Here is a 26,479-nt window from a genome sequence, read left to right as displayed (position 1 = left end):
GATGTTGATTCATTCAATCCTGAATCGATGTTTAATATAAATGTATTTTGCCAGAATCTCAGGTTAAAGCTCACAAACTATTTCAACAAGCAGCAAACAGCTAAAACAGTAAATGAGAGCAGCTAAACACACAAAGATGGAAACAGAGCGTGGATCGTTCACTCGACGGCACGTACACGGACACGCCGTCGGGCTGAAAGTGGACAGCTCACAGATCCTGAAGCTGCAGGTTTCATCTGTCTCCAACCAAAACTGAGTGAAGCAGCAGCAAAAGAAGATCCAAACTCTGCTTCACGTTTGATAAATATGCTCATGAATTCTCTCTGACTTTGGCTGTTCCTGCCTGCACAGCTCTCTCTCTCTCAGTGTACTCCAAGAACAGCTTCAAACATCTGTTTCTGCATCATTCACTGTTTATTAGCCACCAGTCTGCTGTTGTGTTCAGTGCTGTCGGCCTCTGACAGTAAAGCCTCATTTCTGCTGTTCCATGGAAACTTTTTAAAATGATGACAGATTACAAACTCTCAGCTGTGTCTGTAATCAAACCTCTGTAACTTTGCTTCACTTCAGCAGCATCAGCTCATGTTCACATGTTGCTTCATGGTTTGCTTCAGTTTTTGATCGACTGCAGAATATTTTGAAGGTTATCTGCTATAAAAAGCCAGAAGAGGAAAATCTGCTTCATGTGTTTCTGTTTGATCCTCAGTGACTTTGACACAAAGGCCTCTGCTGTGATGATCACACCTCTGATCAAGTCTCACAGTGTCACAACTGATAAATGATCAGAGTTAGAATATTTCTGACTGTCTGCTGTGTGCCGTGACCTTTGACCTGCTAAAGACAGTCAGCTGTGGATTATTCATTGTTGTGTCTGATACTTAGAACTGTGAGGAAGAAGCTACACAGTTAATCAGGGTCCCCTCTCTCTGAATCAGGAAAGGTGGGCAGGCCGCGTGTGGGCCGCGGGCCATACGTTGAGTATCACTGTTTGAAATGTGAACATTGTTCTGCTGCAGTCAATGGACTAAACCAGAGAAGAAGAAAACAGACTTTACCATGAAGATCCTCAGTGTGGATCAGTATAATATCAGCCTGATGTCTGCAGTTTAGTGTCAGCACAACTTTCACATCATATTCATCTCAGCACAACTAAAACATGCTGACTGACCTCACAGTTTCAAATCGACATCGTGGATTCTCCCGAAAATCACACAGATGCTTCACTCCTGAACCCTTCAGGTTGCTGTAGGTTCCACTCAGGTCCACCTCTGTGGGATACGAGGGGTTGGACTTCAGTGCTGCTGCCAGATAATGAAGGCCAATATCTGACAAACCACAGTCCTTCAATCTGTATAAAGAATGAAAGATGTAAGTTTATTAGACAAAGTGCTTGAAATCATTCAGTGTTTCATCATCTGTTCAGAGCTGAAGAAGGTTCAGAATGTAGAAGTTTAGAAAATGGAAACTCCAAACAGCTGAAGCCAACAGGAAGCAGCTTCAAACAAACACAACAAGAGGAAAAAACTCTGAATGTTTCACATTAAAGTCGTACATTTCTCATAAAAACAGGACAAAGACTTGAAAAAGTCGTGTTTTTCCTTCCAGGAACCACATGGCTTCACTTTTAAAGGTGAAGTGTGACATGTATATATCTTTCTACGTAGCACTCTTAATTCTTATTCTTATTCTTATTCTTATTCTCATGTATATATGTTTGGCACTGATCACCACCTGCACTCATGTATATATCTTTCTACGTAGCACTCATAATTCTTATTCTCATGTATATATCACATGTATATCTCATGCACATATCTTTCTTTCTACATAGCACTTTAATTCTTATTGTCTGCACTGAAGCACCGCAGCAATTTCCTAATGTTGTAAACCTCAACATCTGGCAATAAACCCATTCTGATTCTGATTCTGATTCTGAAATGGACATATTTGAAGTCCAACACCTTTTTCCAGTCACATTATTAAAGCAGACAAACTACAAGCTCATTTTCATTCCAACAAGTCATCTTCTGACCTGGACTAACAACACTGGTCTCTATGTGCAGCTGGCTGTGAGACCAGTGCTCAGGGAGCGTCTACAAAGTGCAACACTGAAAGAACATCACACACTCATTTGCTTCCAGCACTTTCACACAAACATCTACTGTCATTATTGTCACCAAACTCTGTGGATCCTTTATTGCAAATTCAAATGGGATCAAATGGTCAGACAAAAGAGGGTTATGAGGAAATATGATGAAATGTTGTGTATTAGCAGCAACTTATTGAATCTTTTTCCTCAGAAACCAAACAAAATGATTGACAAACATGTTTTTACAAACTCAGTGTTGGACTTGGATCAGCAGGATAAGCTGATGTTTAAAGGCATTTGAGTCTCGCTGTATGAGAGTCCAGTTCTTACTCAATATTTATGGATGATGTTCTTTCAGTGTTGCACTTTGTTTGGCACAAAATGAAATTATTTGGCCTCTCAGATGCTTTTAGAGATTCCCAAATGACTGATGATGACATCTCTGGGGTCTGATTGATAGAAAAAAAATCTCTTTGAGACCTTTTGTAACTGACAAACTCTTCATCTGCTAACAACACTGAGTTGAATCTCCATGGCTGATAGTTGGAGCAGGCATCAGGAATACACATTGAAAAAACAAGAGGAGAAATCACCAGAGTCTTATAATCACATTCTGTAACTAAAGGGAGACGTTTTTCTATACAAATATATGTTTTATGGACATTAGAAAAAAAAGAGTATTGACGTGAAGCAGGATTATGAAATCTCCATACATCAGCCAGCCCATAATTATCAAGAAAGCTCTGAATGACGCATGCTGAGTTTGGACTAAGTGTACTTTTGTGTGAACTGTGGTCCATAGCAGATAATGAGCAGTTTAGGTCTCCCTCAAAGATGATATTGTGTGATGACATATTGGGGAGCCGCGCAAAGACATTAGTGAAAAATCTGTGATCGTCCCAATTAGAGGCGTAGATATTTGCTAAGATCAAAGGAAAACCATAAACTATATTTTCTGCACTTAAAATCCTGTAATTTTCTCATAAATCGACAGTGCGGCTTATGGATGAATTCTGGTTGTGCTTACTGACCTCGAACCGATTTTATGTGCTACACGGCGCTCAGAAACCTTTCAAAAGATGTTTTGGTACGACTTTGCTCAGCTACGAGGCCGCACCGCTTGATGGATTGTTGGAGCATTACAGCTACGAGGAGCCTCGCGGAGTGATACGTACTCTGCTTCAACGTAATATTACTGTATTGAGTGTGTATAAGGACCATAAATGGCACCTGTAAGAGACACGGTTACAAAGAGGGTTTCAAACTCCAGGCTGTCAGTCACGCAGTAGAACCTGGGAACAGAGCAGCTGCTTGTTATTATGCTCAGCGTCTGTTTACATTTTGACTGCACGATTGTGAGCTTTTTGTTATGCACAAACACAACATTGTTTTCTTTTATTTATGGAGCATTATTATTTAATAAATGCTGATCATTTATTCCTGAGTAATTGTTTCATGTACATCTACGCTGTATGTTAATAAATGTGCCTGTGTGAGATTTGGGACACAGCTTTGACTAAGAACTCTCTTTTTGTTCGTACTTTCTGGCTTCAAAAATATCGAGATATATATCGTATATCGCCATCCAGCTAAAGAATATCGAGATATGAACTTTGGGTCATATCGCCCAGTCGTAATATTGCAATAGGTTGTCCGTTAAACTCAAGCGGGGCTTGGGCCCTGGCACGGCGTAGCCACACAATCCTGGTAGTAGTGACGCTTGGCTATGACGGCGTGTGGGTCACCAGCTGGCTTTCTCAGGATAGGGCTCCTGTGTGAGCGGTCGACAATAACGTCTTTATCCATACCCAGCACTTCACGTAGTAGCACGGATATGGCCGTGGAGGAGCTCGAGTCCAGGCCCTCTGGGATCCCTATGATGTGGATGTTAGCTCTTCGCTTCCTGCCTTCATCACATTTATCCTTCAGGTCAGACAGCTCCTCCTTCATACTCTCTACTGTAGACTGCAGGGTGGTCACCTCATCGCTCCACATTGACAGCCCATCCTCAGCTTCTTTCACTGTAACCTTTACTCCATCAACTTTGCCGCACGTCGCCGCCATGCTGTTAGCGATCTCATTTCTCAGTCCTTGCACGTCAGCCCTTATATTGTCAAAATCTTCTTTCAATGCATTTCTGAGTTCTTCTTTTAACAGCGTACTAATGTCCTCTTTAATGGATTGAAGAAGCTCCAATTTTAGAGCAGTAGGATCCACATCACGCGCGTCTGTTGAGTCTGCTCTTCAGCGGCCGTAGAGCTGGACGCTGCCCTTTGGCCATCATCGATACTCTCGCCCGAGATCGCACCGGGGCTAAAATATTCACCTGCTCAGCTGTTTTTGATCAGTTTGAGCCTGTGTGGTTTGATCAGGTGGAGGAACGATGTGATGCTATAAAGACATCATCTTGTCCAAATGAAGTTGTTCCAACACGTGTTTAAAAAGATTTTAAAGGTTGTTGGTTCCGACATCTTAGCGATTTTTAACAGCAGTCTTAGTTCAGGTGTTGTACAGCCTGTTTTAAACATGCTGTTGTACAGCCTGTACTAAAAACCTGATCTGGATCCTCTGTCCGCTCAAACTTCAGGCCTATTTCAAAGCTTCCCTTCCTGTCGAAGATTTTGTAAAAGATTATATTTGTTCAGCTGCAATCTGTTGTAAAGGTTTCAGTCTGGTTTTAAAGCTCTTCACAGCACTGAAACTGCACTTTGAAAAGTTCTTAATGATCTTTTATCAGCCACTGATCAGGAGACTCAGCTGTGCTTTTGGATCTGACCGCTGCCTTGACCACAGCATCTTGACCTCACCATTGGAGCATGGCGGCATCAAGGGCGCTCTATTAGACTGGTTCAGCTCTTTTATTAAATCGCATTATTACATTTGGGGCTTATATTTGACGGCAATTTGAAAAACAGCTGAGCTCAGTTGTACAGCGGTCTTTCTTCAAACTGAGGCTTTTATCTAAGGTGAGATCATTTATATCTTTTAAAAACCTTGAACGGGCGATCCACGTTTTCATGACGTCCCAGCTGGATTATTGTAACTCCTTATATGTTGGAGTTAGTGGGACCTGCCTGGCAAGACTGCAGCTGGTCCAGAAAGCTGCAGCTCGTCTTCTGACACAAGCTCAAAGACATTTATCGTCCCAACAACCACATATACGCTGGTCCCTCGCTGTAACACAGTTCACCTTTGGCGGCCTCGCTGTTTCGCTGATCTTTTTTGTGCAATTTTGCATGTTTTTGTTTTTTACAGCGCATTGTGTTCTGCGTCCTGATTGGCTGTAGACCATTGTCAGCCAATCTCGTGCCGTGTCTCCTGTACAGTACAGAATGTGTTCAAATTTACAGCAGTGTGACTCTGCAGTGCTGCACTGTATGTTTGTACGTTTTGTCCCAACAAACAACAATGATGACGAGACGTTTTGCACCTGTGGTAGCAGCCAAAGGCAGAGGAAGATGCTGACCATCATAGTTTCAACAAGGAGGCAAAAAGGTTGTAACTGTCCACAACAAGAACATCGTAAGGATGGAGTCAGCTTTGGCTTTGTGGCTCAGTGACCGCAGGAAAAAGAACATCGTGCTGGACACCAACATTATCTGCAGAAAAACTCAAAAGCTTTATGAAACTTTACCTGACAGCGAGGAGCCCAGGCCATGGACGAGTGCTCCTCACACAGAAGCTCATTTAATGCCAGCAAAGGCTGATTTGACACATTTCAGAAACACTTTGCTTTCACTCTTTAATAATGAACTTATTTTTCTATGAAGGTTTGAACTTTGTTTAAACAAGAGAGAAAAGTGTGAAAATGTTCATGCCTGTCTGAGAAAAGTGTAGAAAGTGTGCAGTGAGGGTTTAACTGCCTTAAAACTTCTATAATACTTGTAAAACATAAAGCTGCTACTTCATTCTGAGACTTATTTTTAGAACGTAACTCGATAAACGAGCGACCGCAGTAATGTATTGTGTTTATTTTGAAAACTCTCAACAGGATCTTCAGATTTATTTTGAAAGCTTTATCTGGAAAACACAAACACATAAGCAGGAAACAAAGAGCGTGATATGAAACGATAGACGTTTTCATATGGTCATCATATATACATCGTTCTATCGAACAGCCCCAGCTCCTGCTGTCAGTCTCTGTAAATCTGCTCTGAAAACACATTTGTATTCACTGGCTTTTAATACAGCATGAGAGTTATTTGATATTTGATGTGTGATATTAATATTAGGAGTTATTTTAATCGTTATTTTGGATTCTTGTACAGCACTGTGGTCAATGCTGCTGCTGTAATTAATGTGCTATAAACACATAAACAATCTGCAGTTAAACATCCAAAACTAAAGATGTGATCGCTGCCTTTAGAAAATGTGCTGATGCACAAGATATCAGCTCCATTAAGGTGGAATGTGGCCGTGTTAGAAACATGTTGGAAGAAGTTTGAAGCTGAAACTGTGAAGCTGAGAGTGAAAGAGCTCCAGCGTCTGTCACAGGAAACTTTCTTATTTCCACACTGATGAAAGCATCAAGCTTTGATTTCCTGCTGCTTTTATTGAGTCACACTGTGAAACTGAGCCACAGCTGAACCAGCATCCCTGTACAGCAGACACTTACAGCGCTTGGCTGCTTCCATTGGACCCTCTGCACAGAGCTTCAGTTTCCTCTTCTGGTCCCAAAGTGCAGAACAACAAGGTTTCAAACAGCTTCGTTCCAGCAGCATCAGCCACAGACATGCAGAGAGAATCCTTTGGTTGTGTTGTGTGTTTGCATATCTGCTGTGTTGCTTTGTGAGGATGGATCATCTCCTGCAGCTCCAGATAAACAAGCTGGACCTGAACCTGGTAGCTTCACTTAGAAGACACTTGTGACGGGAACGTGTGAGAAGTTTTGTGCAGACAAGTGTGGATTTAGAGTGTGGGACGAGCTCTCCACAGTCTTTGTGGAGATCCACATTCTGCATACTGCCTGTGAGAAGCTGCAGACATTTGTCCTCCAAATCCACTGAGCAGCTGCTCGTGGTGGTATTAGCTTCATGTGTGCGTGTTAGCATGAAGCCTCGGTCACACTCTGCTGTGGACACGGTCACGGACAGCTGGACGCCTGATGGACGAGTCGTCCTTCCTGTTAAACTTCTTTGAGCATGAGAATAGCATAAGAAGCTCAGTGGACACTGTTCAGGGTTTTAACTCTCGCTTTCTGATGGGTTTAGATTTTATTATTGTCATTTGTATTAGGAAATATTTAACCATATATTCTTAGAGGTGTATAATCAATTGTGTAGTGATAGGATGTGTGATCTTTAGCAGGCTGCAGGGGCTTGGTGTGTATTCCACACTAGAATGCACACCCACATCCTGGGAGCACGAGAGAGGTCGTACCTTCTCTTATTGTTTTATGGCAGGATTAACGTAGCTACGTCTGTTCTAGTCTAAGTGCTTTTTGTTTAGATGAACTGCTGGACTTCCTCACCATGTTATCTAGGGTGAACCATCTAGGGTGAAGGGGGGTCTACCCTCTTCCTGACCAAGGATGTTATATGACCCTTTGATCAGCAGTACCACACACACACACACACACACACACACACACACACACACACACACACACAGTATTCTTTGTTCACATGTATACCTATGTGAGATGCTATATGTTAATGACCCTATGCATATTCATGTAACCACAATAAAAGGAGTGCTATGGGGAGCCTGGCTGAGAGTCTGATGGTGGTCAAGTGGTGGAACGACGCTTGGCTCCAGCCAGGTCTCCCTCATGCATGAGTAAACCAGAGAACTTTGGTGCCTTGTGTCTTGCTTTTTGCTGCGTAGCAGATTGTCCTTAACGTTCCAGTGGATAGGTTCAAACTACAAACCTATCATTAATTGGTCCTTCGAGAGCCGGATCCCTGGAGTCGACATTCACCGAGGGGAAAAGAGACACGCCGACAGACTGACGTCAGCCAGGACTTATAGAGGTCCTGCAGCAAAGTCCCGAGGCGTGAGAATTCGTCATCGAGCCGGTGGATTAGCCGTCTGTTTTTTCTCCTCGATGGATGACGATTGACGGGATTCGGGACTGATGCTACTCGCAATAAGCAACACCAAGTAGGTATGTGAAAAATCTAAGCCACTGTGTGAGGCTGAGTTGTAAAGTCTTTATCACTGTGTGAGATAAAGCGTGTAGTCACTGTGTGCGACTATTCTTTGCCGCTGTGTGCAGCAAAGCGCGCATCCACTGTGTGAGGTTGCGTTGAAAGTCTTTATCACTGTGTGCGATAAAGCGCGTGATCACTGCTATGTAAGTCTTTGCCACTGTGTGCGACAAAGCACGCAGTCACTGTGTGAGACTGCGTTGAGACAATAGGCCTAATTTTTGTTGTTTGTGTGTGAGGATATTTTTTGTTGTTGTTGTTGTTGTGTGAGTGTGTGCGGAGCAGAACACGTGGTCTGTGACGTCGGCAGCTGTTGTTGTTATTATGGGTTCCCAAGCAACCAAGAGTGTGTCAGAGGGTGACGAGAAGTTTATGGTGAAATTCGCTCCCGGTAGCGCAAAGTATTTAGGACATTGGCGCAAGAAATATGATTTTGAAGGTAAATTGGTTGTAGGACAATGTCAAATGTTAGTAGACCAGTTGACAGTGAAAGCAGCTTGTGCGACAGGGAAATTGAAACAGGAGAGAGAGTTACAAGTGGCGTCCGCTAAATTGTGGTTAGAACAGGCGCAGAAGAGACAGGAGGCAGTGACTATATATACTGACAGTCAGTATGCATATGCTACACTTCATTTCTTTGCCGCTCAGTGGTCAAGACGAGGCATGACAACATCAACAGGTAAACCTGTGGAGCATGCGACATTGTTGCAGGCCCTGTTGAAAGCAGTCTTACTGCCTAGTAAAGTTGCGGTTTGTAAATGTGCAGCACACACACGTGGCACTGACCCCATTGTACTAGGCAACGCCTTTGCAGATAAAATTGCAAAGGAAGCGGCCCTTGGAACACATGGGGTTCATGTTCTGGCGTCACAGGAGCAAACTACGCCCATCACACATGATGTGTTAGCAGACATGCAGTCACACTCACCTCCAGCTGAGAAGCAGCTGTGGCTCACTAAAGGAGCAAGCCTGCGAGGTGATGTCTACTATCTTTGTGATAAACCTATATTGCCTAAGAACCTATATAGGACTGCTGCAAGTTTGAGCCACGGGCTCTGCCATGTCTCGACAGCTGGGATGGTGGCAGCAGTCGAACGGCAGTTTTTCACACTGGGATTCAATGCTTATTCAAAACATTTTTGTAAAGCATGTTTAATATGTTGTAAACATAATGCTCAGGGAAACCTCAGACCTAGGAGAGGAAAGTTTCCCAGACCCAGCTACCCATTTGAAGTAATCCATATGGATTTCATTGAGTTGTCTAACTGTAACACCTACAGGTACTGCCTGGTGATTGTGTGCCTGTTCTCAAAGTGGGTAGAAGTTGTCCCCACTAAGAAAGCAGATGCTATTTCAGTGGCTAAAGTGATATGCAAAAATGTGATCCCAGAGCATGGGATCCCCCAGACTATTTACAGTGACAATGGTCCTCATTTTGTGAATGAAGTAATTGAGAAAATGTCACAACATCTGGGGATAACGCTGAAAAACCATTGCTCATATCACCCACAAAGTGCAGGGCTGGTTGAAAGGACTAATGGCACAGTAAAGCTGAGACTCAGGAAAACAATGGAGGAAACAGGCAGAACATGGGTAGACTGCATTGAGCTAGTGAAAATGTATATGAGAATCACGCCAACTGATAATGGCCTAACGCCTTTTGAAATAATATATGGCAGGCCATTTAGAGTTCCAGTGTTTTGTAATGATAATGATAAAGCAGAAGAAGAAAACACACTAGCAGACTGGATGATTAAAATGCTGAAAAGCAAAGAAGTCATGAGTGCAAATAATCTGCCAGATGATTCTGTTTCTGTACAGGAAGAACGTCTGAAGCCAGGGGACTGGGTACTGATAAAGGTCATAAAGAGGAAGTGCTGGTCGAAGCCACGGTGGGACGGACCATACCAGGCTCTGCTGACAACACCAACTGCTGTGAAGATTGCAGAACGACCCACCTGGATACACCAAAGCCACTGCAAAAAGGTGACACACATCCAGGCCAGCTCGGAGTAAGTGGCAGGAAGACCGGGTACAAAGGGGGGGAAAGCCTCTAGGGCCCTTCGTCTCAATCCGGTGAAGAAACCAACTGAGCCACAGGTACTCATCAGAATGGCTGGTAAAGTGTTGTCTACCCTGCTGGGTGTAATGGCTTTGATGTCATCATGGTCAGCTGTGGAGACCCTGTATGTCCAAGGAAACCACACCCAATACCCTCATGGCTATTCTACAAACTTTTGGTGGCAGTTTATGAATACAACTGCTCACTTGAACAATAGGACGGACTGCTATGTGTGTGCTCATATGCCGTTATCCGCATATACATCTGGACTGTGGCCGTACAGCATACCAGAGGACAGGAGTTGGTGTCTGTTGGGCTTAGCAACTCATCCTGGCAACAGAGTCCTCTGGTCCCAGGCCAACTATAGTACACCTCTGAACATCACCTGGAGTAAGTCGCCACTTATAGATGTGAATTGTTCTGAGCAAACTGACTTATTGGCCTGGCCTCAAGTGTCAGACCCACTGCCAGACATAATATTGCTGAACAAGCTGAATACAGCTCAACTGCCGTTGTGTGTGATGAACAATGGATCACTGTCAGTGGGGGAGCTGCCGCTTCGTTTATGTGGATACATATACACCTACTGCCCTCCAGAGAATGAGAGCAGGTGTATGAAATGCTTGACCAGTGCAAAGTGAGCTGAGAACTTGACATTAAGGAGGACTGAATGCAAGTCCAACCGGGCTTACAGGATACCAGTAAAAGCAAAGAGTCAGAAGTGGACAGGATGTGCAAGGATGGTGCCGAGCAGTAAAGGAACAAGAGTTTTGGCTGATTGGTATTTCTTGTGTGGACATAAAGCCTATCTATCACTCCCTGAGGGATGGGGAGGATTGTGTGCCGTGGTGAAGTTATCGGATCATGTCTTCTTCATGGACAGAGTTGAACATCACCCTAGCAACCGACGGAAGCGTGAGGTGAATATAGCCTCACCTAACTCTTTTGGAGTGACAGTAGACACTGGAGTGCCACGAGAATTCCGCATTTGGAGTGGAGGAGCTAAATTCTTCCAAAGTTTGATCCCAAACATCGGAGTTGCAGAGGTGCGGGATCATGTGGAGATCAACCGATATGCCTTACTGCGACACATTAATCTCACTAAGACTCTGGGAACAGCCTTAGCGGAGGAGCAAAAGGCCATCAGAACGATGGTACTGCAGAACAGGCTGACCCTAGACTTGATAACAGCATCACAAGGAGGAGTGTGTAAGCTGATTGGAGAGACATGTTGTACGTTTATTCCGGATGGATATACGACTGGAGGAGACATCTATGAGGCACTGCAGAACTTAACTGCTCTGCAGAAATATGTGGCGGACCACACATCAGGAGGAGACACGTCACAAGGCTGGATAGCCTGGTTGACATCTGGACCATGGTGGAATATGTTTCTAAAGTTTTTGACTCCCATTCTTACATTATTGGCTTTGCTTTGCTTGTTTACAGGTTGCATCTTGCCATGTGTAAGATCGATGGTGAATAAAATGATTGCTAACACCTTTACCAATTTCATACTGTTGCAGCAGAGTGACATGGATGCTAAGGCTAATATGTGTGTATGAAATGAAGCCTGCACTGAAAATGTTGACAAGTGGTGTAGAGCTGAAGATATATATATGCCGTATAGCCTTAAAAAATGACAATACAGGGTGGTGATGATGGGTTTAGATTTTATTATTGTCATTTGTATTAGGAAATATTTAACCATATATTCTTAGAGGTGTATAATCAATTGTGTAGTGATAGGATGTGTGATCTTTAGCAGGCTGCAGGGGCTTGGTGTGTATTCCACACTGGAATGCACACCCACATCCTGGGAGCACGAGAGAGGTCGTACCTTCTCTTATTGTTTTATGGCAGGATTAACGTAGCTACGTCTGTTCTAGTCTAAGTGCTTTTTGTTTAGATGAACTGCTGGACTTCCTCACCGTGTTATCTAGGGTGAACCATCTAGGGTGAAGGGGGGTCTACCCTCTTCCTGACCAAGGATGTTATATGACCCTTTGATCAGCAGTACCACACACACACACACACACACACACACACACACACACACACACACACACACACACACACACACAGTATTCTTTGTTCACATGTATACCTATGTGAGATGCTATATGTTAATGACCCTATGCATATTCATGTAACCACAATAAAAGGAGTGCTATGGGGAGCCTGGCTGAGAGTCTGATGGTGGTCAAGTGGTGGAACGACGCTTGGCTCCAGCCAGGTCTCCCTCATGCATGAGTAAACCAGAGAACTTTGGTGCCTTGTGTCTTGCTTTTTGCTGCGTAGCAGATTGTCCTTAACGTTCCAGTGGATAGGTTCAAACTACAAACCTATCACTTTCACTTCAGCTTCACCAACAACAGCACAAGCAGAGCAGCCCACTGCCTGCATGGCTGGGACAGCGCCCCCTGGTGACTGTAAACCACTACAACATGTAGACGGCCGTCTGCAGGCTGGATGTAGCACCACCGCAGAGACGTGCTGCAGCTCTGTTTAGTTACCCAGCTGACAGCAGAGGCTGTAGTTTACTGTTACCAACATGGAAAACTGAAGCTTCACCAGCTGGAGCTACAGAGCTGGAGAACAAAGGAGACTGAGAGGCCAGAATGATGTGGGAGGAAACATCAAGAGCCTGTTTGAAAGGAGACACATGTGGATGCTGTGCCAGTCTGTGGTCTGTCAGAAGTCAGCTGAGTCACACTGCAAGAAGCTGCAGAATCTCAGAGGAGGAGATTTGGAAGTGTTTGTGGGACAAACTGGACTCAAAGAAAGAAGATGTTTGTGAAGTCTTTGGTGGAGGTGAGCAGTGTGAAGCAGAACACATGCAGATGAATCAGGAGGTCAGCATCAGTGTCTCCTTGTGGTGGACAGTAAAAGAATCAGAGCCAACGCTCCCGTCCACCCTCGGCATGAAGCAGTGCTGTTTCTGAAACAGGAGGACAAGTCCAGAGAAGACAGAGGAAGCAAAGATGAGGGTGGGACAGGACAGCAGGACTTCCTTCACACCTGCAGCTCCATCACACTGCTGTAGCTCCTCTTCATCACACATGTACCTGCAGCCTGTCTTCAAGTCCAGGAGTCACCTCCACACAGTGTAGAAGCCTCCTGTGCAGACCATGGAGTCCAGCCTCTGTCAGGGAAGTCGGCACTAAAGCCTGAAAGACTTCAATCTGTCTCTGCTCCACCCGAGAAAGACCAGCACCGTACTTGTTGTGCATTCAAGGAGGGAACATCAGCGCTGCATCGTGGGAACAACACCGCAGGAACAAAGACACAGCACGGCCGATGAAGGATGAGGACAAAGGAAAGGTGAGTGAGAAGACCCTGGTGGTGTGGACGGACCTGCAGGGGCTCCAAGACTGAGGAGCAGAGACGTCCATGTACCAGCTGAGGATGCTGCAGTGATCCAGGGAGCTCAGTCCAATCTGAGGCCGTGTGAACTACGTGGACCACAGTTTCTTCACAGACTTCAGCCACGTGAACATCTGGAGATCCAACAGTGTACGAGCTGTGAGCCATCAGCTGTTTCTCTCATCAGCTGCTGTAATGAGAGCTGCTGGAATCATCTCGAGCAGCAGGAAATCACTGATGTTGTTTCTAAACAAAGATATGGGACTGAGCTCCGCTGAGCTCCTTCTACTTTCATCCAGATAGAAACTGCTACAGTCTGCTGATTATTGCTTTGCCTCCATCACACGAGCTCTTTATCCTGTTCTTCACTCTCATTGGTTCTTTGTCTGCTTGTTTTTACAACAGTAGTCTTCTGATTGGTCAAAGACAATCAGCTGTGACTAAATGTAGCTCCTACAGCAGTGATGGGAATAACTACTGAAGCTAATCCAGTATCAAAGCTCAGGAATCAGCAGCTCCCACCTCGTTTTCTTTCAACAACTATTTTTAGCTGCTGTGTTTTTGTGTTTCTGCAGACCTCAGACATCCTGCTGCTCTGGACAACTTTTTCATTCTTTTGTATCATTATTTTGCTTTTCTTTTATTATTATGTTATATGTATTAATATGTGAAACACTTATTCTTTGTGTTTTTGCTTTGCTCCTGTCAAACTGCTTTAATAAAATCTGCTGCAGTCTAAACTGTGGACGTTCCCTTTTTAACCCTTTGTGAAACAATAAAGGTTTAAATCTGAGTATTCATCTATGTTAGTGTTTAATGGGTCTAATAGGTTGCTTTGGCCTTTCCCAGTAATATCTTCCCTTGCAGTCTGTGGTCCAGGCTTCTAAAACCATCCCAGGTTAACAAGAACTACAATCTAGAGGAGAGCTGCCATAACAGGTGTGACTGATGAGATCTGACCTGCAAGGTTACTCAGGTTTGTTTGTATCAGGACAAGCAGGGAAGCTGCCTGGACGTCAAAGTAGTTAGAGCTGGGCGAGTGTCCTCACCCACATCGGCTTCACAACTCTGCATCATCTACTGAGTAAGACTCAGAGCATCAGAGATTAGAAGGTCTACAAAGAGCTGAACCAGACTTCCTGTATAAAGGTTTTAGTTCCACAGATCGACAGTGTCAGCACAACTAAAACGTGGAGACTGACCTCAGAGTTTCAATTTGATGTTGTGGATTCTCCAGAAGAACACACAGCTGCTTCACTCCTGAATCCTGCAGCTTGTGGTAGCTCAGGTCCACCTCTCTGGGATACGAAGGGTTGAGCTTCAGCACTGCTTCCAGATAATCACAGCTGATCTCTGACAAATCACAGCGCTCCAATCTGTATAGAGAATGAAAGATGTAAGTTTATTAGACAAAGAGCTTGAAATCATTCAGTGTTTCATCATCTGTTCAGAGCTGAAGAAGGTTCAGAATGTAGAAGTTTAGAAAATGGAAACTCCAAACAGCTGAAGCCAACAGGAAGCAGCTTCAAACAAACACAACAAGAGAAAAAACTCTGAATGTTTCACATTAAAGTCGTACATTTCTAACAAGAGTGTTTTAAAGACAGAGTCACTGATGATCATCTTCTGCCCAGTAAAACTTTGGTTTTCCACATGTGAGTGTTAATGATGCACAAAGACTGTGAGTGCAAAGAGGGAGCGAGGAGGATGACAGAGAGATGGTACAGGAGCATCAAGAACCCGGCGAGGAAATGAGCAGAAGGACTTTGGAGCCTGTTGGATTGAAGCTTTCACAGAGACGTGTTTGACTGGACACCACCAGGACAGACTTTTAATCCCAGGATTTGGATGAGCTTTCTGTCTTTATGGTCACAAATGATGCTGTAACTCTGTGAATGTCCTGGAACTGTCAGCAGTGTGGTTACGTCCTTTTGACCTGAGTTTCCACAGCTCTTATAACAGCAGTGTACATTCAGACTGAGACACGCTTCAGTCTGTATGGACCTGTTTCTGTAGCTGCCACCATCATTCTACGGTTGTGTCCAAATTCATGGGCTGCATCCTCCCGAGGACCCGGCCTTTGCGGTCTACGTGGGCTGGGTCCTCAGAAGGTCGGGTAGGCTGGAAATAAACGGCTGGGGAAATTGGACGGTCTAGCCTTCTGATTAGCGTCACCGCTGTCTCGGTGGAGTTTAATAAACTCAGCCGTCTGCTCCTTGCTATCTAAAATATAACAGGACACTGGCGTAAATTCTCGACCGTCTCATACTTCTGTTTAATCAGTTTTCTGTTTGACGTTTAGTCAGCTCTGTAAAGACCAAGGAGGAACCCACCTGGGGGATTAATAAAGTTTTATTTTATCTAATCTAATCTAATAACTTTAATCTCAGCCAAACCGATTTACTCACGAACAAACAAAACACTGAAAAAAGTCAAACAATAACATTTTGAGGTTGTCTAAGTGACTTATATATCACGTTTAACCTGAGTAGCGAAAGTCCGCGGTGATCTGAAAATGATGTGCCGGGAGTTGTGCCGTTCTCGGCGGCTTCAGTGACCCTCGAGCTCCCGGCGAGCTATCGAGCTGGTGGGTAGCAGACGTCTCCGAAAACGTCGAAGCACTTTTGCAAATATGCGGTATCTTGATAAACCGAGCAGATATTTGATGTTTACACAGCTACTTTCTCGCCTGAAAATATGTTAAAAGTTTATTTTGTGACCGAAAAAGATTAGTATGAGTAATTTTAAAACTTAGTAGCGGCCGCCATTGTTGGAAACTGGAGTTTGGCTGGGCCGCGCTATGAATTCTGGGATATGGTAGGCCACGAAGGACACACCCGACCCATCCTTCAAATTCGGGGAAAAGGAGGACGCATTTGTTGGCTGCATTCGGAGGAGTCTACGAATTCGGACAGCCTTCGACGTGTCGCTGTGACGTAATCGGTCTACAAATGCGGCCTCAGGAGGATGCAGCCCATGAATTTGGACACGACCTACATGTTTGTACATCAGCTTATCAAATACTGTCTGCTGTCTTCATTTATTACTCTTCACCTGCTTCACTGTCACTGTGTGGGCGGAGCTGTCTGAGCCCTGCCCACACAGACACAGCTCCTCTCTGGAGCAAAACTTCTGCTTCATCTCCGCCTCTTTTCTTCATCCTCCACCTCTCTTTTCTCTTCTTCGGTGTTCTGCAGCCACAGAGCCTCACAGCCATTAGCACGCCCATACCCGAGCAGCTAGCATTACCCAGCATGCCGTGCAGCAGTGTCAGTTTGTAAATGTGCAAGAATTCCTGCTCCAAACTGTTTCACAGAGTGCTGTGTGCCGTGACCTTTGACCTGCTAAAGACAGTCAGCTGTGGATTATTCATTGTTGTGTCTGATACTTAGAACTGTGAGGAAGAAGCTACACAGTTAATCAGGGTCCCCTCTCTCTGAATCAGGAAAGGTGGGCAGGCCGCGTGTGGGCCGCGGGCCATACGTTGAGTATCACTGTTTGAAATGTGAACATTGTTCTGCTGCAGTCAATGGACTAAACCAGAGAAGAAGAAAACAGACTTTACCATGAAGATCCTCAGTGTGGATCAGTATAATATCAGCCTGTCTGCAGTTTAGTGTCAGCACAACTTTCACATCATATTCATCTCAGCACAACTAAAACATGCTGACTGACCTCAGAGTTTCAAATCGACATCGTGGATTCTCCCGAAAACCACACAGATGCTTCACTCCTGAACCCTTCAGGTTGCTGTAGGTTCCACTCAGGTCCACCTCTGTGGGATACGAGGGGTTGGACTTCAGTGCTGCTGCCAGATATTCAAGGCCAATATCTGACAAACCACAGCTCTCCAATCTGTATAAAGAATGAAAGATGTAAGTTTATTAGACAAAGTGCTTGAAATCATTCAGTGTTTCATCATCTGTTCAGAGCTGAAGAAGGTTCAGAATGTAGAAGTTTAGAAAATGGAAACTCCAAACAGCTGAAGCCAACAGGAAGCAGCTTCAAACAAACACAACAAGAGAAAAAACTCTGAATGTTTCACATTAAAGTCGTACATTTCTCATAAAAACAGGACAAAGACTTGAAAAAGTCGTGTTTTTCCTTCCAGGAACCACATGGCTTCACTTTTAAAGGTGAAGTGTGACAGAAATGGACATATTTGAAGTCCAACACCTTTTTCCAGTCACATTATTAAAGCAGACAAACTACAAGCTCATTTTCATTCCAACAAGTCATCTTCTGACCTGGACTAACAACACTGGTCTCTATGTGCAGCTGGCTGTGAGACCAGTGCTCAGGGAGCGTCTACAAAGTGCAACACTGAAAGAACATCACACACTCATTTGCTTCCAGCACTTTCACACAAACATCTACTGTCATTATTGTCACCAAACTCTGTGGATCCTTTATTGCAAATTCAAATGGGATCAAATGGTCAGACAAAAGAGGGTTATGAGGAAATATGATGAAATGTTGTGTATTAGCAGCAACTTATTGAATCTTTTTCCTCAGAAACCAAACAAAATGATTGACAAACATGTTTTTACAAACTCAGTGTTGGACTTGGATCAGCAGGATAAGCTGATGTTTAAAGGCATTTGAGTCTCGCTGTATGAGAGTCCAGTTCTTACTCAATATTTATGGATGATGTTCTTTCAGTGTTGCACTTTGTTTGGCACAAAATGAAATTATTTGGCCTCTCAGATGCTTTTAGAGATTCCCAAATGACTGATGATGACATCTCTGGGGTCTGATTGATAGAAAAAAAATCTCTTTGAGACCTTTTGTAACTGACAAACTCTTCATCTGCTAACAACACTGAGTTGAATCTCCATGGCTGATAGTTGGAGCAGGCATCAGGAATACACATTGAAAAAACAAGAGGAGAAATCACCAGAGTCTTATAATCACATTCTGTAACTAAAGGGAGACGTTTTTCTATACAAATATATGTTTTATGGACATTAGAAAAAAAAGAGTATTGATGTGAAGCAGGATTATGAAATCTCCATACATCAGCCAGCCCATAATTATCAAGAAAGCTCTGAATGACGCATGCTGACTTTGGACTAAGTGTACTTTTGTGTGAACTGTGGTCCATAGCAGATAATGAGCAGTTTAGGTCTCCCTCAAAGATGATATTGTGTGATGACATATTGGGGAGCCGCGCAAAGACATTAGTGAAAAATCTGTGGTCGTCCCAATTAGAGGCGTAGATATTTGCTAAGATCAAAGGAAAACCATAAACTATGTTTTCTGCACTTAAAATCCTGTAATTTTCTCATAAATCGACAGTGCGCCTTATGGATGAATTCTGGTTGTGCTTACTGACCTCGAACCGATTCTATGTGCTACACGGCGCTCAGAAACCTTTCAAAAGATGTTTTGGTACGACTTTGCTCAGCTACGAGGCCGCACCGCTTGATGGATTGTTGGAGCATTACAGCTACGAGGAGCCTCGCGGAGTGATACGTACTCTGCTTCAACGTAATATTACTGTATTGAGTGTGTATAAGGACCATAAATGGCACCTGTAAGAGACATGGTTACAAAGAGGGTTTCAAACTCCAGGCTGTCAGTCACGCAGTAGAACCTGGGAACAGAGCAGCTGCTTGTTATTATGCTCAGCGTCTGTTTACATTTTGACTGCACGATTGTGAGCTTTTTGTTATGCACAAAAACAACAGTTTTCTTTTATTTATGGAGCATTATTATTTAATAAATGCTGATCATTTATTTCTGAGTAATTGTTTCATGTACATCTACGCTGTATGTTAATAAATGTGCCTGTGTGAGATTTGGGACACAGCTTTGACTAAGAACTCTCTTTTTGTTCGAACTTTCTGGCTTTAAAAATATCGAGATATATATCGTATATCGCCATCCAGCTAAAGAATATCGAGATATGAACTTTGGGTCATATCGCCCAGTCGTAATATTGCAATAGGTTGTCCGTTAAACTCAAGCGGGGCTTGGGCCCTGGCACGGCGTAGCCACACAATCCTGGTAGTAGTGACGCTCGGCTATGACGGCGTGCGGGTTACCAGCTGGCTTTCTCAGGATAGGGCTCCTGTGTGAGCGGTCGACAATAACGTCTTTATCCATACCCAGCACTTCACGTAGTAGCACGGATACGGCCGTGGAGGAGCTCGAGTCCAGGCCCTCTGGGATCCCTATGATGTGGATGTTAGCTCTTCGCTTCCTGCCTTCATCACATTTATCCTTCAGGTCAGACAGCTCCTCCTTCATACTCTCTACTGTAGACTGCAGGGTGGTCACCTCATCGCTCCACATTGACAGCCCATCCTCAGCTTCTTTCACTGTAACCTTTACTCCATCAACTTCGCCGCACGTCGCCGCCATGCTGTTAGCGATCTCATTTCTCAGTCCTTGCACGTCAGCCCTTATATTGTCAAAATCTTCTTTCAATGCATTTCTGACTTCTTCTTTTAACAGCGTACTAATGTCCTCTTTAATGGATTGAAGAAGCTCCAATTTTAGAGCAGTAGGATCCACATCACGCGCGTCTGTTGAGTCTGCTCTTCAGCGGCCGTAGAGCTGGACGCTGCCCTTTGGCCATCATCGATACTCTCGCCCGAGATCGCACCGGGGCTAAAATATTCACCTGCTCAGCTGTTTTTGATCAGTTTGAGCCTGTGTGGTTTGATCAGGTGGAGGAACGATGTGATGCTATAAAGACATCATCTTGTCCAAATGAAGTTGTTCCAACACGTGTTTAAAAAGATTTTAAAGGTTGTTGGTTCCGACATCTTAGCGATTTTTAACAGCAGTCTTAGTTCAGGTGTTGTACAGCCTGTTTTAAACATGCTGTTGTACAGCCTGTACTAAAAACCTGATCTGGATCCTCTGTCCGCTCAAACTTCAGGCCTATTTCAAAGCTTCCCTTCCTGTCGAAGATTTTGTAAAAGATTATATTTGTTCAGCTGCAATCTGTTGTAAAGGTTTCAGTCTAGTTTTAAAGCTCTTCACAGCACTGAAACTGCACTTTGAAAAGTTCTTAATGATCTTTTATCAGCCACTGATCAGGAGACTCAGCTGTGCTTTTGGATCTGACCGCTGCCTTGACCACAGCATCTTGACCTCACCATTGGAGCATGGCGGCATCAAGGGCGCTCTATTAGACTGGTTCAGCTCTTTTATTAAATCGCATTATTACATTTGGGGCTTATATTTGACGGCAATTTGAAAAACAGCTGAGCTCAGTTGTACAGCGGTCTTTCTTCAAACTGAGGCTTTTATCTAAGGTGAGATCATTTATATCTTTTAAAAACCTTGAACGGGCGATCCACGTTTTCATGACGTCCCAGCTGGATTATTGTAACTCCTTATATGTTGGAGTTAGTGGGACCTGCCTGGCAAGACTGCAGCTGGTCCAGAAAGCTGCAGCTCGTCTTCTGACACAAGCTCAAAGACATTTATCGTCCCAACAACCACATATACGCTGGTCCCTCGCTGTAACACAGTTCACCTTTGGCGGCCTCGCTGTTTCGCTGATCTTTTTTGTGCAATTTTGCATGTTTTTGTTTTTTACAGCGCATTGTGTTCTGCGTCCTGATTGGCTGTAGACCATTGTCAGCCAATCTCGTGCCGTGTCTCCTGTACAGTACAGAATGTGTTCAAATTTACAGCAGTGTGACTCTGCAGTGCTGCACTGTATGTTTGTACGTTTTGTCCCAACAAACAACAATGATGACGAGACGTTTTGCACCTGTGGTAGCAGCCAAAGGCAGAGGAAGATGCTGACCATCATAGTTTCAACAAGGAGGCAAAAAGGTTGTAACTGTCCACAACAAGAACATCGTAAGGATGGAGTCAGCTTTGGCTTTGTGGCTCAGTGACCGCAGGAAAAAGAACATCGTGCTGGACACCAACATTATCTGCAGAAAAACTCAAAAGCTTTATGAAACTTTACCTGACAGCGAGGAGCCCAGGCCATGGACGAGTGCTCCTCACACAGAAGCTCATTTAATGCCAGCAAAGGCTGATTTGACACATTTCAGAAACACTTTGCTTTCACTCTTTAATAATGAACTTATTTTTCTATGAAGGTTTGAACTTTGTTTAAACAAGAGAGAAAAGTGTGAAAATGTTCATGCCTGTCTGAGAAAAGTGTAGAAAGTGTGCAGTGAGGGTTTAACTGCCTTAAAACTTCTATAATACTTGTAAAACATAAAGCTGCTACTTCATTCTGAGACTTATTTTTAGAACGTAACTCGATAAACGAGCGACCGCAGTACTGTATTGTGTTTATTTTGAAAACTCTCAACAGGATCTTCAGATTTATTTTGAAAGCTTTATCTGGAAAACACAAACACATAAGCAGGAAACAAAGAGCGTGATATGAAACGATAGACGTTTTCATATGGTCATCATATATACATCGTTCTATCGAACAGCCCCAGCTCCTGCTGTCAGTCTCTGTAAATCTGCTCTTAAAACACATTTGTATTCACTGGCTTTTAATACAGCATGAGAGTTATTTGATATTTGATGTGTGATATTAATATTAGGAGTTATTTTAATCGTTATTTTGGATTCTTGTACAGCACTGTGGTCAATGCTGCTGCTGTAATTAATGTGCTATAAACACATAAACAATCTGCAGTTAAACATCCAAAACTAAAGATGTGATCGCTGCCTTTAGAAAATGTGCTGATGCACAAGATATCAGCTCCATTAAGGTGGAATGTGGCCGTGTTAGAAACATGTTGGAAGAAGTTTGAAGCTGAAACTGTGAAGCTGAGAGTGAAAGAGCTCCAGCGTCTGTCACAGGAAACTTTCTTATTTCCACACTGATGAAAGCATCAAGCTTTGATTTCCTGCTGCTTTTATTGAGTCACACTGTGAAACTGAGCCACAGCTGAACCAGCATCCCTGTACAGCAGACACTTACAGCGCTTGGCTGCTTCCATTGGACCCTCTGCACAGAGCTTCAGTTTCCTCTTCTGGTCCCAAAGTGCAGAACAACAAGGTTTCAAACAGCTTCATTCCAGCAGCATCAGCCACAGACATGCAGAGAGAATCCTTTGGTTGTGTTGTGTGTTTGCATATCTGCTGTGTTGCTTTGTGAGGATGGATCATCTCCTGCAGCTCCAGATAAACAAGCTGGACCTGAACCTGGTAGCTTCACTTAGAAGACACTTGTGACGGGAACGTGTGAGAAGTTTTGTGCAGACAAGTTTGGATTTAGAGTGTGGGACGAGCTCTCCACAGTCTTTGTGGAGATCCACATTCTGCATACTGCCTGTGAGAAGCTGCAGACATTTGTCCTCCAAATCCACTGAGCAGCTGCTCGTGGTGGTATTAGCTTCATGTGTGCGTGTTAGCATGAAGCCTCGGTCACACTCTGCTGTGGACACGGTCACGGACAGCTGGACGCCTGATGGACGAGTCGTCCTTCCTGTTAAACTTCTTTGAGCATGAGAAGAGCATGAGAAGCTCAGTGGACACTGTTCAGGGTTTTAACTCTCGCTTTCTGATGGGTTTAGATTTTATTATTGTCATTTGTATTAGGAAATATTTAACCATATATTCTTAGAGGTGTATAATCAATTGTGTAGTGATAGGATGTGTGATCTTTAGCAGGCTGCAGGGGCTTGGTGTGTATTCCACACTAGAATGCACACCCACATCCTGGGAGCACGAGAGAGGTCGTACCTTCTCTTATTGTTTTATGGCAGGATTAACGTAGCTACGTCTGTTCTAGTCTAAGTGCTTTTTGTTTAGATGAACTGCTGGACTTCCTCACCATGTTATCTAGGGTGAACCATCTAGGGTGAAGGGGGGTCTACCCTCTTCCTGACCAAGGATGTTATATGACCCTTTGATCAGCAGTACCACACACACACACACACACACACACACACACACACACACACACACACACACACACACACACACACACACACACACACACACACACACACACAGTATTCTTTGTTCACATGTATACCTATGTGAGATGCTATATGTTAATGACCCTATGCATATTCATGTAACCACAATAAAAGGAGTGCTATGGGGAGCCTGGCTGAGAGTCTGATGGTGGTCAAGTGGTGGAACGACGCTTGGCTCCAGCCAGGTCTCCCTCATGCATGAGTAAACCAGAGAACTTTGGTGCCTTGTGTCTTGCTTTTTGCTGCGTAGCAGATTGTCCTTAACGTTCCAGTGGATAGGTTCAAACTACAAACCTATCATTAATTGGTCCTTCGAGAGCCGGATCCCTGGAGTCGACATTCACCGAGGGGAAAAGAGACACGCCGACAGACTGACGTCAGCCAGGACTTATAGAGGTCCTGCAGCAAAGTCCCGAGGCGTGAGAATTCGTCATCGAGCCGGTGGATTAGCCGTCTGTTTTTTCTCCTCGATGGATGACGATTGACGGGATTCGGGACTGATGCTACTCGCAATAAGCAACACCAAGTAGGTATGTGAAAAATCTAAGCCACTGTGTGAGGCTGAGTTGTAAAGTCTTTATCACTGTGTGAGATAAAGCGTGTAGTCACTGTGTGCGACTATTCTTTGCCGCTGTGTGCAGCAAAGCGCGCATCCACTGTGTGAGGTTGCGTTGAAAGTCTTTATCACTGTGTGCGATAAAGCGCGTGATCACTGCTATGTAAGTCTTTGCCACTGTGTGCGACAAAGCACGCAGTCACTGTGTGAGACTGCGTTGAGACAATAGGCCTAATTTTTGTTGTTTGTGTGTGAGGATATTTTTTGTTGTTGTTGTTGTTGTGTGAGTGTGTGCGGAGCAGAACACGTGGTCTGTGACGTCGGCAGCTGTTGTTGTTATTATGGGTTCCCAAGCAACCAAGAGTGTGTCAGAGGGTGACGAGAAGTTTATGGTGAAATTCGCTCCCGGTAGCGCAAAGTATTTAGGACATTGGCGCAAGAAATATGATTTTGAAGGTAAATTGGTTGTAGGACAATGTCAAATGTTAGTAGACCAGTTGACAGTGAAAGCAGCTTGTGCGACAGGGAAATTGAAACAGGAGAGAGAGTTACAAGTGGCGTCCGCTAAATTGTGGTTAGAACAGGCGCAGAAGAGACAGGAGGCAGTGACTATATATACTGACAGTCAGTATGCATATGCTACACTTCATTTCTTTGCCGCTCAGTGGTCAAGACGAGGCATGACAACATCAACAGGTAAACCTGTGGAGCATGCGACATTGTTGCAGGCCCTGTTGAAAGCAGTCTTACTGCCTAGTAAAGTTGCGGTTTGTAAATGTGCAGCACACACACGTGGCACTGACCCCATTGTACTAGGCAACGCCTTTGCAGATAAAATTGCAAAGGAAGCGGCCCTTGGAACACATGGGGTTCATGTTCTGGCGTCACAGGAGCAAACTACGCCCATCACACATGATGTGTTAGCAGACATGCAGTCACACTCACCTCCAGCTGAGAAGCAGCTGTGGCTCACTAAAGGAGCAAGCCTGCGAGGTGATGTCTACTATCTTTGTGATAAACCTATATTGCCTAAGAACCTATATAGGACTGCTGCAAGTTTGAGCCACGGGCTCTGCCATGTCTCGACAGCTGGGATGGTGGCAGCAGTCGAACGGCAGTTTTTCACACTGGGATTCAATGCTTATTCAAAACATTTTTGTAAAGCATGTTTAATATGTTGTAAACATAATGCTCAGGGAAACCTCAGACCTAGGAGAGGAAAGTTTCCCAGACCCAGCTACCCATTTGAAGTAATCCATATGGATTTCATTGAGTTGTCTAACTGTAACACCTACAGGTACTGCCTGGTGATTGTGTGCCTGTTCTCAAAGTGGGTAGAAGTTGTCCCCACTAAGAAAGCAGATGCTATTTCAGTGGCTAAAGTGATATGCAAAAATGTGATCCCAGAGCATGGGATCCCCCAGACTATTTACAGTGACAATGGTCCTCATTTTGTGAATGAAGTAATTGAGAAAATGTCACAACATCTGGGGATAACGCTGAAAAACCATTGCTCATATCACCCACAAAGTGCAGGGCTGGTTGAAAGGACTAATGGCACAGTAAAGCTGAGACTCAGGAAAACAATGGAGGAAACAGGCAGAACATGGGTAGACTGCATTGAGCTAGTGAAAATGTATATGAGAATCACGCCAACTGATAATGGCCTAACGCCTTTTGAAATAATATATGGCAGGCCATTTAGAGTTCCAGTGTTTTGTAATGATAATGATAAAGCAGAAGAAGAAAACACACTAGCAGACTGGATGATTAAAATGCTGAAAAGCAAAGAAGTCATGAGTGCAAATAATCTGCCAGATGATTCTGTTTCTGTACAGGAAGAACGTCTGAAGCCAGGGGACTGGGTACTGATAAAGGTCATAAAGAGGAAGTGCTGGTCGAAGCCACGGTGGGACGGACCATACCAGGCTCTGCTGACAACACCAACTGCTGTGAAGATTGCAGAACGACCCACCTGGATACACCAAAGCCACTGCAAAAAGGTGACACACATCCAGGCCAGCTCGGAGTAAGTGGCAGGAAGACCGGGTACAAAGGGGGGGAAAGCCTCTAGGGCCCTTCGTCTCAATCCGGTGAAGAAACCAACTGAGCCACAGGTACTCATCAGAATGGCTGGTAAAGTGTTGTCTACCCTGCTGGGTGTAATGGCTTTGATGTCATCATGGTCAGCTGTGGAGACCCTGTATGTCCAAGGAAACCACACCCAATACCCTCATGGCTATTCTACAAACTTTTGGTGGCAGTTTATGAATACAACTGCTCACTTGAACAATAGGACGGACTGCTATGTGTGTGCTCATATGCCGTTATCCGCAT

The 26,479-nt window shown here is 44.2% G+C and overlaps 2 protein-coding genes across 2 annotated transcripts in view; both read right to left on the bottom strand.

Annotated features, from left to right (window-relative positions):
* Nucleotides 1-26,479, bottom strand: part of LOC309701484 (NACHT, LRR and PYD domains-containing protein 12-like) — a 1,104,110-nt gene that overhangs the window by 880,562 nt on the left and 197,069 nt on the right. The gene's annotated exons all lie outside the window — the stretch shown is intronic.
* LOC309700365 (ribonuclease inhibitor-like) lies at nucleotides 3,752-24,950 on the bottom strand (the record flags this gene model as incomplete). Its single annotated transcript, XM_082523886.1, has 4 exons — nucleotides 3,752-3,860; nucleotides 14,869-15,042; nucleotides 17,342-17,521; nucleotides 24,946-24,950. 4 exons carry the CDS (start codon nucleotides 24,948-24,950, stop codon nucleotides 3,752-3,754), a joined length of 468 nt encoding a protein of 155 aa, XP_082380012.1.

Source organism: Aulonocara stuartgranti (genome assembly GCF_965226115.1).
Source record: "Aulonocara stuartgranti genome assembly, chromosome: 23".
Classification (NCBI taxonomy): domain Eukaryota; kingdom Metazoa; phylum Chordata; class Actinopteri; order Cichliformes; family Cichlidae; genus Aulonocara; species Aulonocara stuartgranti.
The sequence above is the reverse complement of the archived record's forward strand: the minus strand, read 5'-3'. Positions and strand labels throughout refer to the sequence as shown.